This window comes from Glycine soja, chromosome 1 (assembly GCF_004193775.1).
Source record: "Glycine soja cultivar W05 chromosome 1, ASM419377v2, whole genome shotgun sequence".
NCBI classification, from domain to species: Eukaryota; Viridiplantae; Streptophyta; class Magnoliopsida; order Fabales; family Fabaceae; genus Glycine; species Glycine soja.
Genome location: NC_041002.1, coordinates 992,682 through 1,006,944, shown reverse-complemented (window position 1 = coordinate 1,006,944; position 14,263 = coordinate 992,682). Strand labels below are relative to the sequence as shown.

Here is a 14,263-nt window from a genome sequence, read left to right as displayed (position 1 = left end):
GTTCATTTTTTAGGGTGCATTTTTAACTCACGAATTTGCCTCGGTGAAAGTCAGAGTTTAGATTAGGTTTGAAATTAAAAGGGAGTGAGGATATATAAAATATTGTCTCAATGAAAAACATCTTATAGAAAGGGCTTAAGATTCAATTGCATTTACTTATTATATTTATCTATTTTTGGGCAAGGGAGCTTATGAATTATGATAGTGTCTATAATTCTTTAGGGGTACATTATAGTATAATTGTGCTCTACGGCCTTAAATTTGTTACCCCATAATTTAAATGTTAGCCGTTGTTCAAATTATGATTCCTTTCCCATTACGATAATCTCTCCCCTAAATTAGTAACATATTAATTATCTAATGAATGTGTAACCAAACATAGATGTATCACATTAGCTGCACATGTCTCCTTGGTGCAATAGTATGCTGCGAACTAAACTTGTGCAACCATTAAAAATAATTCTAATCACGCAAACCTTCCATGTCATGTGACACGGTATGTGTTGTGCCCATCTAGGTGGTGTGGTGCATAGTGTCACCATGTACTGGAAGGCTATGCATATAGGGTCTGTTGGAAGAGTTTATTTACATCTAATTTTGACTTATGCTATAAGTATTTAGGAAAGCTTATGAAAACAATTTATAATATGTACTTAAGTTATTTTCGGTTAATACCAACGAGCTCTATAGAATAATTTATGAAGTTCTGTATAAAAAAAGAATAATTTGTGAAAATATTTTATTCTTTCATACATAGATATAACTTATGCATAAATATTTATGTGATAAGTAGTTTTTTTAGGGATTTGATAAGTATTTATTTAATAAGAGAATATGAGTTATATATTTATAATGTAAAAAGTTTTATATCTTCATTTAATTATAATTAATTATGTACGATAAGTTTATTAACTTTTAAAATAAATATTTTAAAAGTTTTATTAATGATAAATTATGATTGAATGATTAAATAAAATTGTTTTACATGCTAGATGACTATTCAATTCATTTATAAATCCTAAATTAAGTTACTTATCCAAAAAGATATAATATGACCAAATATTATATTATTTGAGTGCATAAGTGTTGGTTGCTATGTGTTTTGGAAGCACGAAGTCCATGCTCAAAAATATTACCATAATATTATATTATTTGAGTGCATAAGTGTTGGTTGCTGTGTTTGAAGCACGAAGTCCATGCTCAAGTCCTAATCTTCCTACTTTCAAGCTTATTTATGGTTTTCTTAAGGCAAAAGGGTAAGACTGCTATTGTAAGGTTTTATATTCTAACCTACTAGAGTCAATATAATATTGGGAGGATTTAAATAATTTGTATAAAATTTATTTATACAAAAAAAATTTAAATTCTAACTTTATATATAAAAAAGAATAATTATTAGACGAATTAGTTAAAAATTAATTATAAATTATTAATTATTCTTTTTATTATAAATCATCTTACTATAAATTAGTTACATATTATTTATAAATATTTTTATAATTAATTTTAATGAATAATATTACTATGGTAAAGACTAAAAAAAATTATAATATAAAATATAGGAAACTAAAAATACTACTTTCAAACGATAAGAGTTATAAAAGAATTAAAATATAAATTATAAAGACTAAAAAAATAACTTTCAAATTACATGAACTAAAAAAAATTTAAATATAAACTATAAAAACTAAAAAAATGACTTTCAAACTATAAGAACTAAAAATACAATTGATAATTAAAGATCAAATGAGTAATTAAATCTTTCTAATTAAATGATAAAAATATCTTAAAGATGTGTAAACTAAATAGATATATTGGTTTTATTATAGTTGTAGATAAAGATCTTGAATTCCTTGTTGAAAAAAAAGGTCATGCATTATATATATATATATATATATATATATATATATATATATTTTTTTTTTTTTTTTTTTTGAAACTCCACGTGTCAAGGAAAGGAGATACTTACTAGCCATAATGCCATATTAAATTTGGATATCCACCAAAAAGAATTTCTATGCTTTTGCTCTTTTTCACACCCAACATTCATTCCATTATTCTAATTTCTGAGCACAATGTTCCCAAGTTTCCATGTTCCGATGTCCCCCCACCACACACACACACACACTAGCTTCACTCTCAAGCCGACTCTACTCACTCTAGTGGACCGCTTTAACTCTTCATAATTCCATTTCATTGCACATTCGCGCCCTTCTCAGTTCTCTCAATCAAATCAATGGCAACAAACGCAAACTGCGAAATGCCCCTCACACACCACCCTCATTGGTTCTCTCCAAAATCCGGAATTTACCACAGCAAACACGCCCCCGTGGACCTTCCCAACGACCCTTTTCTCGACCTTGTTTCCTTCATTTTTTCCCACCGCCACAATGGGGTTTCGGCCCTCGTTGATTCTTCATCTGGGTGTTCCATTTCCTACCCAAAGTTGCTACCTTTGGTAAAATCCGTTGCTTCTGGTCTTCACAGAATGGGTGTTTCACAAGGTGACGTGGTTCTGCTTCTTCTCCCTAATTCCATTTACTATCCCATTGTGTTCTTGGCTGTTCTCTATATAGGTGCTATTGTTACACCCTTGAATCCTCTTAGTAGTGTCTATGAAATACGCAGGCAGGTTAGTGAGTGTGGTGTGAGTCTGGCTTTCACTGTGCCTGAAAATGAGAAGAAACTTGAGCCATTGGGAATTTCTGTTATTGCTGTGCCAGAAAATGAGAAGGGTTTGAAGGATGGTTGTTTTTCATGCTTTTGTGATTTGATTTCTTGTGACTTTGATTTGCCTAAGAGACCTGTTATTAAGCAGGATGACACTGCTGGGATACTGTATTCTTCAGGGACTACTGGTGTGAGCAAAGGGGTTGTTCTGTCCCACAAGAATCTTGTTGCTATGGTTGAGCTTTTTGTGAGGTTTGAAGCTTCTCAATATGAAGGCTCTTGCTTGAGGAATGTGTATCTGGCTGTTTTGCCGATGTTTCATGTGTATGGTTTGTCGCTGTTTGCTGTGGGATTGCTGTCTTTGGGTTCTACTGTTGTTGTGATGAGGAAATTTGACATTGATGAGGTTGTCAGGGTAATTGATGAATATAAAGTTACACACTTTCCTGTTGTTCCGCCGATGTTGACAGCATTGATAAAGAGGGCAAAGGGTGTCAATGGCGGTGAGTTTCAGAGTTTGGTACAAGTCTCCAGCGGTGCAGCACCTTTGAGCATGGGAGTTATTAATGAGTTCATCCGAGCTTTCCCTAATGTTGATTTTATACAGGTAAAATACTGTTATTCAAAGAATGCAAGTCATCTGCCAGCATTCATATAATTACTAGAGTCAATACCATATATATGTGTGTGTGTGTGTGTGTTGTAATAAGCTGAATGCTGATGCCATTTCATTTAATAAGTTATACCAGATTGTGGTAAATGAAAAGAAACACTGGAAATACTTGAATGAACTTTTACGGTTTAGTTTGAAAGTGATACAAGCAAAAAGCATGTTGGATGTAAATACCACTGACAAATACTCTTATTGTGCCATTAATATTTACATCACAACTACTACTGGACCATTAAAATTGAACTTTATTTGTTTATGGTATTGTTGCTTCCCTAGATTTTTAAGAATGTGCAACTGTAAGATTGTTTCTTTCTAGGGTTATGGAATGACTGAGTCAACTGCAGTAGGAACACGTGGATTCAATACTGAAAAGTTTCGCAATTATTCTTCAATAGGGTTATTGGCTCCAAACATGGAGGCAAAAGTGGTAGACTGGAATACTGGTGCATTTTTGCCCCCAGGCAGCAGTGGTGAGCTTCGGTTGAGAGGGCCTTCAATTATGACGGGTAAAACTCTGTTTTCCTGAATTGATATAAAATAGAAAGAATTGACCATATTTCCATGTATGGAATATTTGTCAACAAGAATCAATATCACGGTTTATTATATTTCATCTACACCAAAATTTGGCTGAGAAGCTCCATTTATGTTTAGTATTCTTCCAGTGAGTGATTATAAGCTTATCTGTTACAGTATTTCTAGCTATAAATATATGAATGGAGCAAGTAGTTTAGTTTTTGTGGGTGTTTGGGAACAACTTATTTCTCAGAAATAATTAGTTATTTTACAAAAAGCTTTTTGAAAGTTGATAAAAATAAGCTATTATTTCTTCAAAATAACTTGAACCAAACACACATTTACTTGTTTTAATTATTACAATCAGATGTTGCTTCCATTGACACCTGTTCAGTTAAGATACTTGTCATGTCCTTGCCAGTAAAATGCTACCAAAAATTTTCTGTTTGTTTGGATTAAGTTTGTTGCTGCGACTTTTTGTCTCTGTAATTTAAATTTCTCTTCAAGGCAACTGGTTAAGTTTGTTGTTTGGATTAAGACTGTGAATTTAAATTTCTCTTCAAGGAAACTGGTTAAGTTTGTTGCTGCGACTTTTTGTCTCTGTAATTTTCCTATATTAGAGGGGTGTGTGTTCCTCTGCTCCTATTTTATTGATTTTTCAATTGAAATACGTTAATTTGAATTTTTCTACTTAATTTCTCAGGATACTTGAATAATGAGGAAGTTACAATGTCAACAATTGATAAAGATGGTTGGTTACATACTGGAGATGTTGTTTATTTTGATCATGATGGGTATTTACACATATCTGACCGCTTGAAAGATATCATCAAATACAAAGGCTTTCAGGTATGTAATTTTTGGATTAATAATTTTAATTTTCTAATGGTAGTATTGTGGGAGATGCAATGAGTCTGTAGTAGGTTCAAAGTTCAAACCCCACCCCCTTTCCCCTCCTCCTCTCTGTTGGGTTGGGTTCTCCCTTGGACAACAAATAAATACATTCAGAAGTTGACAAATATGCACTCTGTTTGGAACTATACCTGTACTATGTACTTATAAATGTAATAATGTATAACAAATACCAATAGGCTTTCTTTATTTGGCGCACATTGGTGCTGCTGATAGTAGATCACCAGTATTTTGAGATAGATTTCCATGCTTATAAATATCAGACTGAATATTTTTCTCAACCATCTAGTATTTGTTTAAAAATTTCATTTACATGGTAAATAACTTCAAAAGCTTCCCATTTTCAAATGCGTGGGCATAGTACAACTGTTGTTCAGAGGAACACATAAAATGCTTATTGGATTGATCAAATATAATCTAAATCAACTTAGAATGACATGAAATATGTAGTAAAAACTTAAAAATACTGAATGAAAAATTGTGGATTTTGATATATATTTTCAGTAGAAACTGCAAAACTTGTTGTAAAGCTCTTTGATTTCTAGTTTTAAAAAGGGTTACTTTTTAGGAGCTAGGGTTGTATTTTCCGAATACATTTTTCTATATATTGCATGATTTTCAATCACGGGGTGGATATGTTGTTTTATATTATAATTTATGTTTACACAATTTGTCTTGCACGTGTATTCTTACATATGGCATATGATCTGTTACAGATTGCTCCTGCCGATTTAGAAGCTGTGTTAATTTTGCATCCTGAAATAGTTGATGTTGCTGTTACACGGTAAGTATGAACTCTATGAAGGGTTATTCTTCCTACACCCAACAAATTTCTTCTACATCCAACATTTTTAAAAATTCCAACTTTACCATTTTTTTACTTCTTCTGTATGGCCAATCCGTAATCCGTATGGCCCCATATGGATTGTTAAAATTATATTTTACAAAATAATTTAAAATTAATGGTTCAAGCAAGTCTCATGACTTTTGCATTATTAACACATATTCTAACCAATTAAGCTAACAGATCAATTATGTTAAAAAATAATTAACGTCGATATATATAATACTAAAATTTTTAATATACATTTAAAACACATATAAGTTTACATAATAAATTTTGAAACAATTAATTTTGATCTAATAATGTATTTTTTTACATATATAAATTTTTATTAAATCCATATGTAAACTTATATTTAAAATTTATATATGTAAAAAATATTATTAGATCAAAATTAATTGTTACAAAATTTATTACATAAACTTATATGTGTATTAAATATACATTAGAAATTTTAGTGGTAGTTAATTATTTTTTAACATAATTGGTCTATTAGCTCAATTGGTTAGAGCGTTTTTTTTTTTGTTTCAGAGAATTTATGTGATACATCACAGCAATCTAGTATTTAATAATTCCTAAAATAATGAAGTTATATGTAAGGGTATTTTTGATTTTTTCCTTTTATTGTTGGGTGTATTGGAAAAAATGTTGGATGCAAGAAGAAAATCCCCTCTATGAAACATAGACACCTACACTACCCTGCATATATATCAAATGAAGTTAAAATATAAACAAATTGAGAAAAGGTCTAAAATGATAATTAAGGCTTATATATTCTTGTATATTCATCTTATAATAATGAGCTTAAACAATAATTTTTTTAATACTGCGTATTTTATATTACATTTGAAACTGATTTTTCTGAATATTTCAACAATGTAAATATTTTTTTATAATATTAGCGTCCTTAAGGTGTCCATCCATATAGGGATATCAACTCAAGTCTTTGAACCAATAGAATAGTCAGCTCAATAAACTTTTTAGTGAACTCCAATGAGGAGTGGCAAAAATGTGTCTTGAGTTTTGGGTAGGTGTCAGTGTCAGAAACATGTTCAACACTCCGATACCTCAAGCAAGAGGAGTGTCCTTGTTCCATAGCTCCCACTTGTCCAGCATGTGTGGCCTGCATTTATAGGTGGCAGCTACCTTGTTCGTTGGCTTTATTAGTTTTTTTGAATGATCCATTTTTCTACATGTGTTTCTTTGTGTACATAATCATTTCCCATTTCAGTGCAATGGATGAAGAAACTGGGGAGATCCCAGTGGCATTTGTGGTCAGAAAGGTTGGAAGTGTGCTGTCTCCAAAGCATATTATGGATTTTGTTGCTGAGCAGGTTCGTTCCAATAAGACAAACTTTAAGTGCTACATTGACTCCTGAATCAATGCCCTAATGTCTATAGCCATAGGAATGATTTTTCCACTTTGCAGAAGCATTTATGCATCATGATCAAGGTGTTGCATCAGCTAGCTACCATTTGAATATGTTATTGTTTAGCTACTTAAGACTTTTTGCCATTTGTAACTCTTCTGTGGCAGGTTGCTCCATATAAGAAGGTTAGGAAAGTGTTCTTCACTGACAAGATACCAAGGTCTGCCACTGGGAAGATCCTACGAAAGCAGCTGAGGAATTACTTGACTTCTAATCTATAGTGCATTTTTTAGGACTCACCTCAAGTGTTACATATTGAAAATTTACCAGGACATTTTGGAAAGTGGATTATCTTAAGTCAATTTGTTGAGTGAATGTATTCATAGATGCTTTATGAGGGCTACTAAAGGATTGGAGAACACTAAATCATGATATCACATCCCCAGAAATTTCTGCCCTGCCCTACATATTTCCTAATAAAATAATACTCATGCCTTTTTTTTTTCTTCTAGTCATCGTTGTATCCTATGTTAAATCAATTTCTGAAATAGTAATGGAACGATTTCATTGCTTTCAAAGAAAGAAAAAAGAGAGGGACTTAATACATGAAGGATAGTGTAATGAATTAGCCAACTAAAAGCAACACAATAAATAAATGAGAGCATGTTTGGAATTCCGTTGGATCAAGCTTGAACAAAAGTTGGCAAAATATACTCCTTGTTATCTTTTGATTTGAACGGACGTTTGGGAGGTAATGAAACGGAATTTCAAACATACACTGAATCGTGAAATCCTGCAGGTATTCTATAAAATTAACTTGTGAGTGTTGAGATGACAGTCATGTTACATTCATGTGACAACTTCGTGGCAAATGTTTATGTTATTTTAAGAATGTTCTTTGCTCCTAGAAATTTTTATAAAACTTAAATTTTACTTCTGATAAAATTGAAACTTCAATTATAGTTAATTATTTTTTTTATCTTAGTCATTTTTTATATGTAATATTTTTGCTTTTAAATAAGTTATATAAATATTATATTGTTTTAAAAATATGTTTATATAAATAAATTAAATTAAATTTTTATAAAACTTGTCACACTTATTTTTACATCTATCATGGTATTAAATTATGAAATATGTAAGTTAGATTTTAAAAAATGTCAATAATAAGTAAATAAGTTAAATTCAAATAATTAATGTCAGACTTAAACATATTTGTTCTAACTTATTTTCACCCATATGCTTCAGTGACAAATAAGTGATTTAAATATAAATTTATCGTCAAAACCTCTAATACGTGCTCTTTAATAACCTAACTAAGGAGTTTCAATACTTGAATCAATTTAAATAATCTTAGCACACTTTTTTAATATTAGGAATAAAATTTTAGATTTCTTTAGTGCTTGATGTGTTCCAAACCTAATATTTTTTCACTCAATTATAAGTATAACAAGACAAACTTAGGAACAGGTGTTCCAAACTAAAAAATATTTATTTATTATAAATTTTAGTTTATATAAAAATAAATATCTATCTTATGTACTACATATATTTAGATCATTTATTAATATAATATACTAATCTTAATATTACATATTGTAGCATTAAAATTAACATATATATTAAAATACATAATAATAAATACTCACGGATCCAATAATTAAACAAGAGGAATAATAGCATGCGAGTCATACTACACGCTATGTTAATCTTGCGTCTAATCTAATAAATACGTGAAAGCTACTCTAACACCAACACGTGGATTCAATTGATTCCAAAAGTGAAACCTAATATACACGTCGTGAAAAATGAAAATACACGTCTTATAAATCCTTTCGAAAACTCCTATAAAAAAAATCCTTTCGAAAACTAAGTGCATATTTGGATAAATATGATCAAAATTAATTATGAATAAAATTGATTTTGAAATATTGTGATTCATGTATAAATATTTTTATTATAAAATTAAGTTAATAGAAAACTCAGCATAAAATTTGACTCCACACAAAATTTATCTACAACTGTTTCTCTAGATCCTAAATCAATTATTAAACCAAACTTATACTATTAAATTTAACCATGTAATTCAACGTGATTCTGTGAGGTAAAAGTACCAAACAATCAATTATTATTTGAGTATTTATGTGTCCATACAACGGAAATCAACTTTCAGTTTTCATGGCTGAAACTTGTCCACATTCTTTGAATTTTGTCTTTTTCTGTTCTCAATCATGAATCATAGTCCTTCTTCGATCCTTATGGGAAAAAAAAAAAAAAAAAAAACAATCCTTTTGCACACTCAACACGTAAAAGTTACACTTATCCGAGGTATCGGGCTCACAACTCATAGTTGTTAGCAAATGGGTACCTCGAAAAGTTGCAAAAGTGAAGAACTTTGCACAGAACTACTTGAATCCCAAACTGGGGACACTTCCACTGGGTCTGTGATTCAAACTTTGCGTCTTCAAGTATTTGGGGTGCTACATTGGGTTGTTTCACTAGGACTCATTCTGGCCATTGACTTTCTCTTGAAGAAAGCCTTCGTAGCAGCTTCGATTGAGTTCCCAAGTGCTCTGTTTGGGATGTTCTGTATTTTCTCTGTTTTGATTATTCTTGATTGTGCTATACCTTCTGCTGCTGTGGCTTTGATGAAGTTTTTTGAACCAGGGATTATGTTCATTCAGAGATGGCTCCCTTTGTTCTATGTTCCCTATTTGGTTGTGCTGCCCCTTTCTCTTAAAGATATTCCCCCTTCTTCTGCCATCAAAATTTGCTTTATTGTAGGTATAGATTACTGGACAAGCTCTTATTCTTACGAGTTATGATCATGATGATGATGTTTCGAACACTCTATGATGACGATGATAGTGTCTGTGTGTATGTGTAATTAAGGTTATGTTTGCATAAATTTCTCTGTGAGTACTTATAGAAAAGAAAATAACAAGGCAAAATGAATTGAGTACAAGGATTTATGGAGAAATTTATCTTCAAGTTATGCATCTTAGCTTTTGGATAAGTTAAAGGAGAGAGCTTCCATTCATTTTACCTTCTTATTTTCTTTTTCTACAAGGATCTATGGAGAAATTTATCCAAATAGGGCCTAACTGTTTGTTCCAATTCCATGATTTGAGTTGAGACTGGTTAATCTTGTGCTGTTCAGTTGGAGGATGGCTGGCTACACTTTGTGTGACTGGTATGACAGCTATTGGAGTAAGGAAAGCTGTGAAGACAGAGTTGATAGATGCTGAGCCTATGGAGAAGCCCTCTCCATTTTCTTCCATTGAATTGTGGGCATGGACTGGGATTTTCCTTATATCTTTTGTTGCTTCATTAGTTTACCCAACAGCACTGGGGACACGAGCCAGAACGTATCTTCCATTCTTGCTTGCTTCCACGGTGTTAGGCTACATGATTGGTTCTGGGTAAAGGTTCCTTTTCATCACTGCATAGTGCATATACACATTGAAAATGAATGTTTAGATGGCTTGTTCTGGGGACAATTTACTTTTTCTTTTTTTGTTTAAGATTGGTATGGAGGGAAAAAGTGTAATATTCTTGTACTAGGATAAATATCAACTTTATACGTCATGGAGATGTGACACACAACTTAATGCATATTGGCTGACTTAAGGATAACAAGCCGGCGACAAGCTCAATGGTGACACAAGTCAAATATGTCTTAGCAGGAACCAACTTGTGATAGGCTTACAATAAGTTTAGGACAACCCTCAAAATAGAACCTCAATGCAAACACTTGTAATAAGCCACTTGGCCATTAGAGCCACGAGAGCAACACTATAAATTGGTATTTTGTAACCACATTAAGGGGATTCAGACATTCACACTTAACTACACTCGATCTCTAAGATCTCTCTCTAATTCTCTCATTCTATCCTAAGCTGCACGAGACAAATCATATTCCGTGTCCTACACCGTAACAATTCTCATGGAACATGATATTAGCATTTGATGAGATCATTGTAGTATTGCCTTTTCTTACTATTTCGTTTTCAGATTGCCATCAAGCGTGAAGAAGGTCCTCCACCCAATAATTTTCTGTGCGGCATCTGCAGAAGTAACAGCAGTTGTTTTTGGGTTTCTTTCCAAGTCAGGGCTTGATCCTGTTCTAGGTATAAATTATAATTTGAAGTTAAATGTGAAACTTACTATATTGTATTAGAGCTGGTTTGTTAAAGATATTAATATTCATGATTGCAAAAGCTAAAATTGAGCAGTTACGAGGCAAGTTTTCTCAATGGAAAAATCTTCCTTCTGCTCAAACATAATTTGAGGCACTTGCACTGGTAAACCAAATGAGCACTAAGTTGTTCTTTGGTTGCAAACTTTACAAGGAAATAGAAATTTATATTCTGACTAGAGATATCTTATGAGTTACTATAAGCATTTGAAGTGTTTTCCCATTCCAAATTCAAATGTGATTAATCATTACTTAAACCTTAGTATGACAACGAGTTATCCAAAACATCATGACTTATGTATTGTTAATCTTCAGTTAAGCTCACCTTATTTGGTTTGATTTGTGGCCTGATAACAACATTAATGTAAAATTGTGACACTAAAAGGTTTGCCCTCTTATTTAGCTGAGTGTTGTGCAAATTTATCAATTGACAGACATTAACATCTGTGTAATGACTTAGCCTTGATATAATTTTGTTGATTCTTCTGTTGACAATCACAGGATATTACCTTACAAACTCATCATCTGATCCTGGAGCCGGTGACATTCTAATGGGATTTTTGGGATCTGTTATTCTCTCATTTGCCTTCTCTATGTTCAAACAAAGAAAGGTAACCATCTAGATTTGTAATTGTTACTTCATGAATCCTATACTGCAGCAAAAAAAGTAAAGCAAATAAAAGCAATATTTTCTTTCGTTACAGGCTGTTTTTTTGTTTTTGACAAATTTAGGCAAGTTATCATCAACCTTATTGCTGGCCCATTCTTGATATGCTATTACTGTGTTCTGAATAATTAACAATGTGCAATAGCTGTTCAGTAAGTTATTTGTAAATGTTTTTCATGCCAATAGCTATTTCTCCCAATTTGGCCCCACCCCTAAAAAAAAGAATGAAAATACTGTGGCTGGATTAATGATAATGAGTTCTTTTTTATCTGTTCCTTATTTTCCTTCTTGGCAATTTAGATAAGACCTTTATATAGTTATTTGCAAATGACTTTGTAGAGTTTGATCTGACTTGAACATATATGGATTCAAATTAGAACATCGAACTATGTATCTTTTATTTCTGTGCACCAAATATGTTGATTGTCATTCATGAGCATGATATGTAGCCAAAGTCCCCAATATGAAACATGCTTTGTTACTTGTCTTTCTCATCTTTTAATCAACATTTAATGGCTAAATTCCATTTAAGTATTAATGATTTATCTACTGTTTTCAGCTTGTAAAAAGGCATGCAGCTGAGATTTTCACCTCTGTCATAATTTCTACCTTATTCTCATTATACTCAACTGCTCTTGTTGGACGTCTAGTTGCTTTAGAGCCATCTTTAACTGTATCCATTCTACCCAGATGTATAACAGTGGCGTTGGCTCTCAGCATTGTGTCCTTTTTTGAAGGTAAACATCATGTTTTGCATGGCCATTTATCACACTCATTATGTATACAGAAAATCTAAATTGGAGCTAATGCAATAAATCTAAAGGCTACTTAGTCTGAAATTCTAGTTTGTTTTAACTTTTAAGTCCTACCATGCCTCCTTCCAAAGCAGAAGATAAACAATTTCATCTTTGAAATTTTGCCATGTCTGCAGGTGCCAATGCATCTGTCACAGCAGCTGCAGTTGTAGTAACTGGTTTAGTTGGAGCAAATTTTGTGCAAGCAACACTAGATAAACTCCGTCTTCGTGATCCAATTGCTCGTGGAATAGCAACCGCATCTAGGTATATTCTGTAATTCATAGAACCATTCATTCTGCAGTCCAATTTTCAATTACCATCATAGTTAGTGGTCATTGACAGTGCTTCTGAATGTGCACTGTCAAATTTAGCTGAGTTCTAGTTTGGAGATGAAGAAATAGTATGTAGGAAACATGTCATTAAGGTAGATAAACTATTTTCTTCTTGAAGCATATATGCTTATTTTTGCTTCCTCTTGGATCAATTTATACAGTTGCCACGGGCTCGGAACAGCAGCTTTATCTGCCAAGGAACCTGAGGCTCTTCCATTTTGTGCCATTGCTTATGGTCTGACTGGGATATTTGGATCTATACTTTGCTCAATTCCAGTAGTCAGACAAAGTTTGCTTGCAGTAATTGGCTGAAATTGTGGGTACTTCCATCCATCTCGCGTTTTCAGGACATTAAAGTGTAGATTGATAGTAAGAACCTGAGATTTAGTAGCACCATTTGTTGTATAGGAGGAAGTAATAAGATGCTTTTCTTAGAAAAAATAATAGTGAAAGAAGAGATGTATCATGCGGAGGAACTTATTGTTTTTATTCATAAGCTCTTTATATAGAGTTTAAGTGCAACACAAAACTTAAATACTAACAGCTTGCTAATATTCAAACTGATAACTCAAGTATAGATGATAAGTATAACATAGTTATCTTATCTAAACTACATAAAAATTTGAAATATAACAAAAGTTCCTAAAATTTAAATTATTCTTTTTTCAAACTGTAAATATTAAAGCATATTTTCTACGTAATACTACTGCAAGCCCAGTAATTAATTTTATTCATAAGGCCGAAGCTTCTGTCAAAGAATTTTTTGTCAAAAAAATCAATAAAAAAAAGGTACGGGTGTGAACTTAACGAATAAGGGTAAGAATAATAAGGGCTTTCTTGAAGTCAAGAGTTCCAGACCAAGACCCAACCCACCTAGATAATCTCACTCAATTATTTGGCTTTGGCATCATGGTCTGCTTTTTGGAAAGATCGGTTAGTTCAACATAAAGTAATTTCATGTAAAATCTCTCTCTCTCTCTCTCTCTCTCTCTCTCTCTCTCTCTCTCTCTCTCTCTCTCTCTCTCTCTCTCTGAAATTCATGTAACATTTTAAATACATCAAATAGATACTGTACTTGTCCGGCCATGATTTATTTATTTTTGGGTCAAGATCCGGCCATGATTGTATTGATGAACCAACTTGATGAACTAAGTTTTTACATTTTCCCGGCATTCTTCAAGTTAATGGGGCCTCATTTTTTTAATTATATATACAAAAAATTGAAAATTAAAAATTACATTCAGAAGCAATAAACCTTAAAAGATATTACAAGTATAAAAAATA

General features: G+C 32.1%; 2 protein-coding genes across 3 annotated transcripts; both read left to right on the top strand.

Moving 5' to 3' along the window:
* Positions 1 to 2,025: 2,025 nt before the first annotated feature.
* LOC114407887 (4-coumarate--CoA ligase-like 6) lies at positions 2,026 to 7,496 on the top strand. The gene is made up of 6 exons (XM_028371154.1): positions 2,026 to 3,277; positions 3,660 to 3,849; positions 4,563 to 4,708; positions 5,488 to 5,555; positions 6,847 to 6,949; positions 7,153 to 7,496. Exons 1-6 carry the CDS (start codon positions 2,237 to 2,239, stop codon positions 7,264 to 7,266), a joined length of 1,662 nt encoding a protein of 553 aa, XP_028226955.1. The 5' UTR covers positions 2,026 to 2,236; the 3' UTR covers positions 7,267 to 7,496.
* A 1,749-nt stretch (positions 7,497 to 9,245) lies between these two features.
* LOC114407869 (plastidal glycolate/glycerate translocator 1, chloroplastic-like) lies at positions 9,246 to 13,528 on the top strand. 2 transcript variants are annotated; one of them, XM_028371153.1, is made up of 7 exons: positions 9,246 to 9,769; positions 10,146 to 10,404; positions 10,997 to 11,115; positions 11,685 to 11,794; positions 12,410 to 12,587; positions 12,782 to 12,911; positions 13,141 to 13,528. In XM_028371153.1, exons 1-7 carry the CDS (start codon positions 9,346 to 9,348, stop codon positions 13,289 to 13,291), a joined length of 1,371 nt encoding a protein of 456 aa, XP_028226954.1. In that variant the 5' UTR covers positions 9,246 to 9,345; the 3' UTR covers positions 13,292 to 13,528. The 2 variants fall into 2 exon arrangements, with proteins under 2 accessions (XP_028226954.1, XP_028226949.1); XM_028371148.1 differs by having other exon boundaries at positions 9,252 to 9,769; positions 10,146 to 10,407; positions 11,000 to 11,115.
* Positions 13,529 to 14,263: the final 735 nt, after the last annotated feature.

What these genes read in the sequence shown, in the direction of transcription:
- LOC114407887 (XM_028371154.1), top strand. Translation starts at nt 2,237, where the DNA reads ATGGCAACAAACGCAAACTGCGAAATGCCCCTCACACACCACCCTCAT. An exon ending in TCAAATACAAAGGCTTTCAG is followed by an intron (nt 4,709 to 5,487) that starts GTATGTAATTTT and finishes GATCTGTTACAG; the next exon opens with ATTGCTCCTGCCGATTTAGA. An exon ending in GTTGATGTTGCTGTTACACG is followed by an intron (nt 5,556 to 6,846) that starts GTAAGTATGAAC and finishes TTCCCATTTCAG; the next exon opens with TGCAATGGATGAAGAAACTG.
- LOC114407869 (XM_028371153.1), top strand. Translation starts at nt 9,346, where the DNA reads ATGGGTACCTCGAAAAGTTGCAAAAGTGAAGAACTTTGCACAGAACTA. An exon ending in AGGGCTTGATCCTGTTCTAG is followed by an intron (nt 11,116 to 11,684) that starts GTATAAATTATA and finishes TGACAATCACAG; the next exon opens with GATATTACCTTACAAACTCA. An exon ending in CATTGTGTCCTTTTTTGAAG is followed by an intron (nt 12,588 to 12,781) that starts GTAAACATCATG and finishes CCATGTCTGCAG; the next exon opens with GTGCCAATGCATCTGTCACA.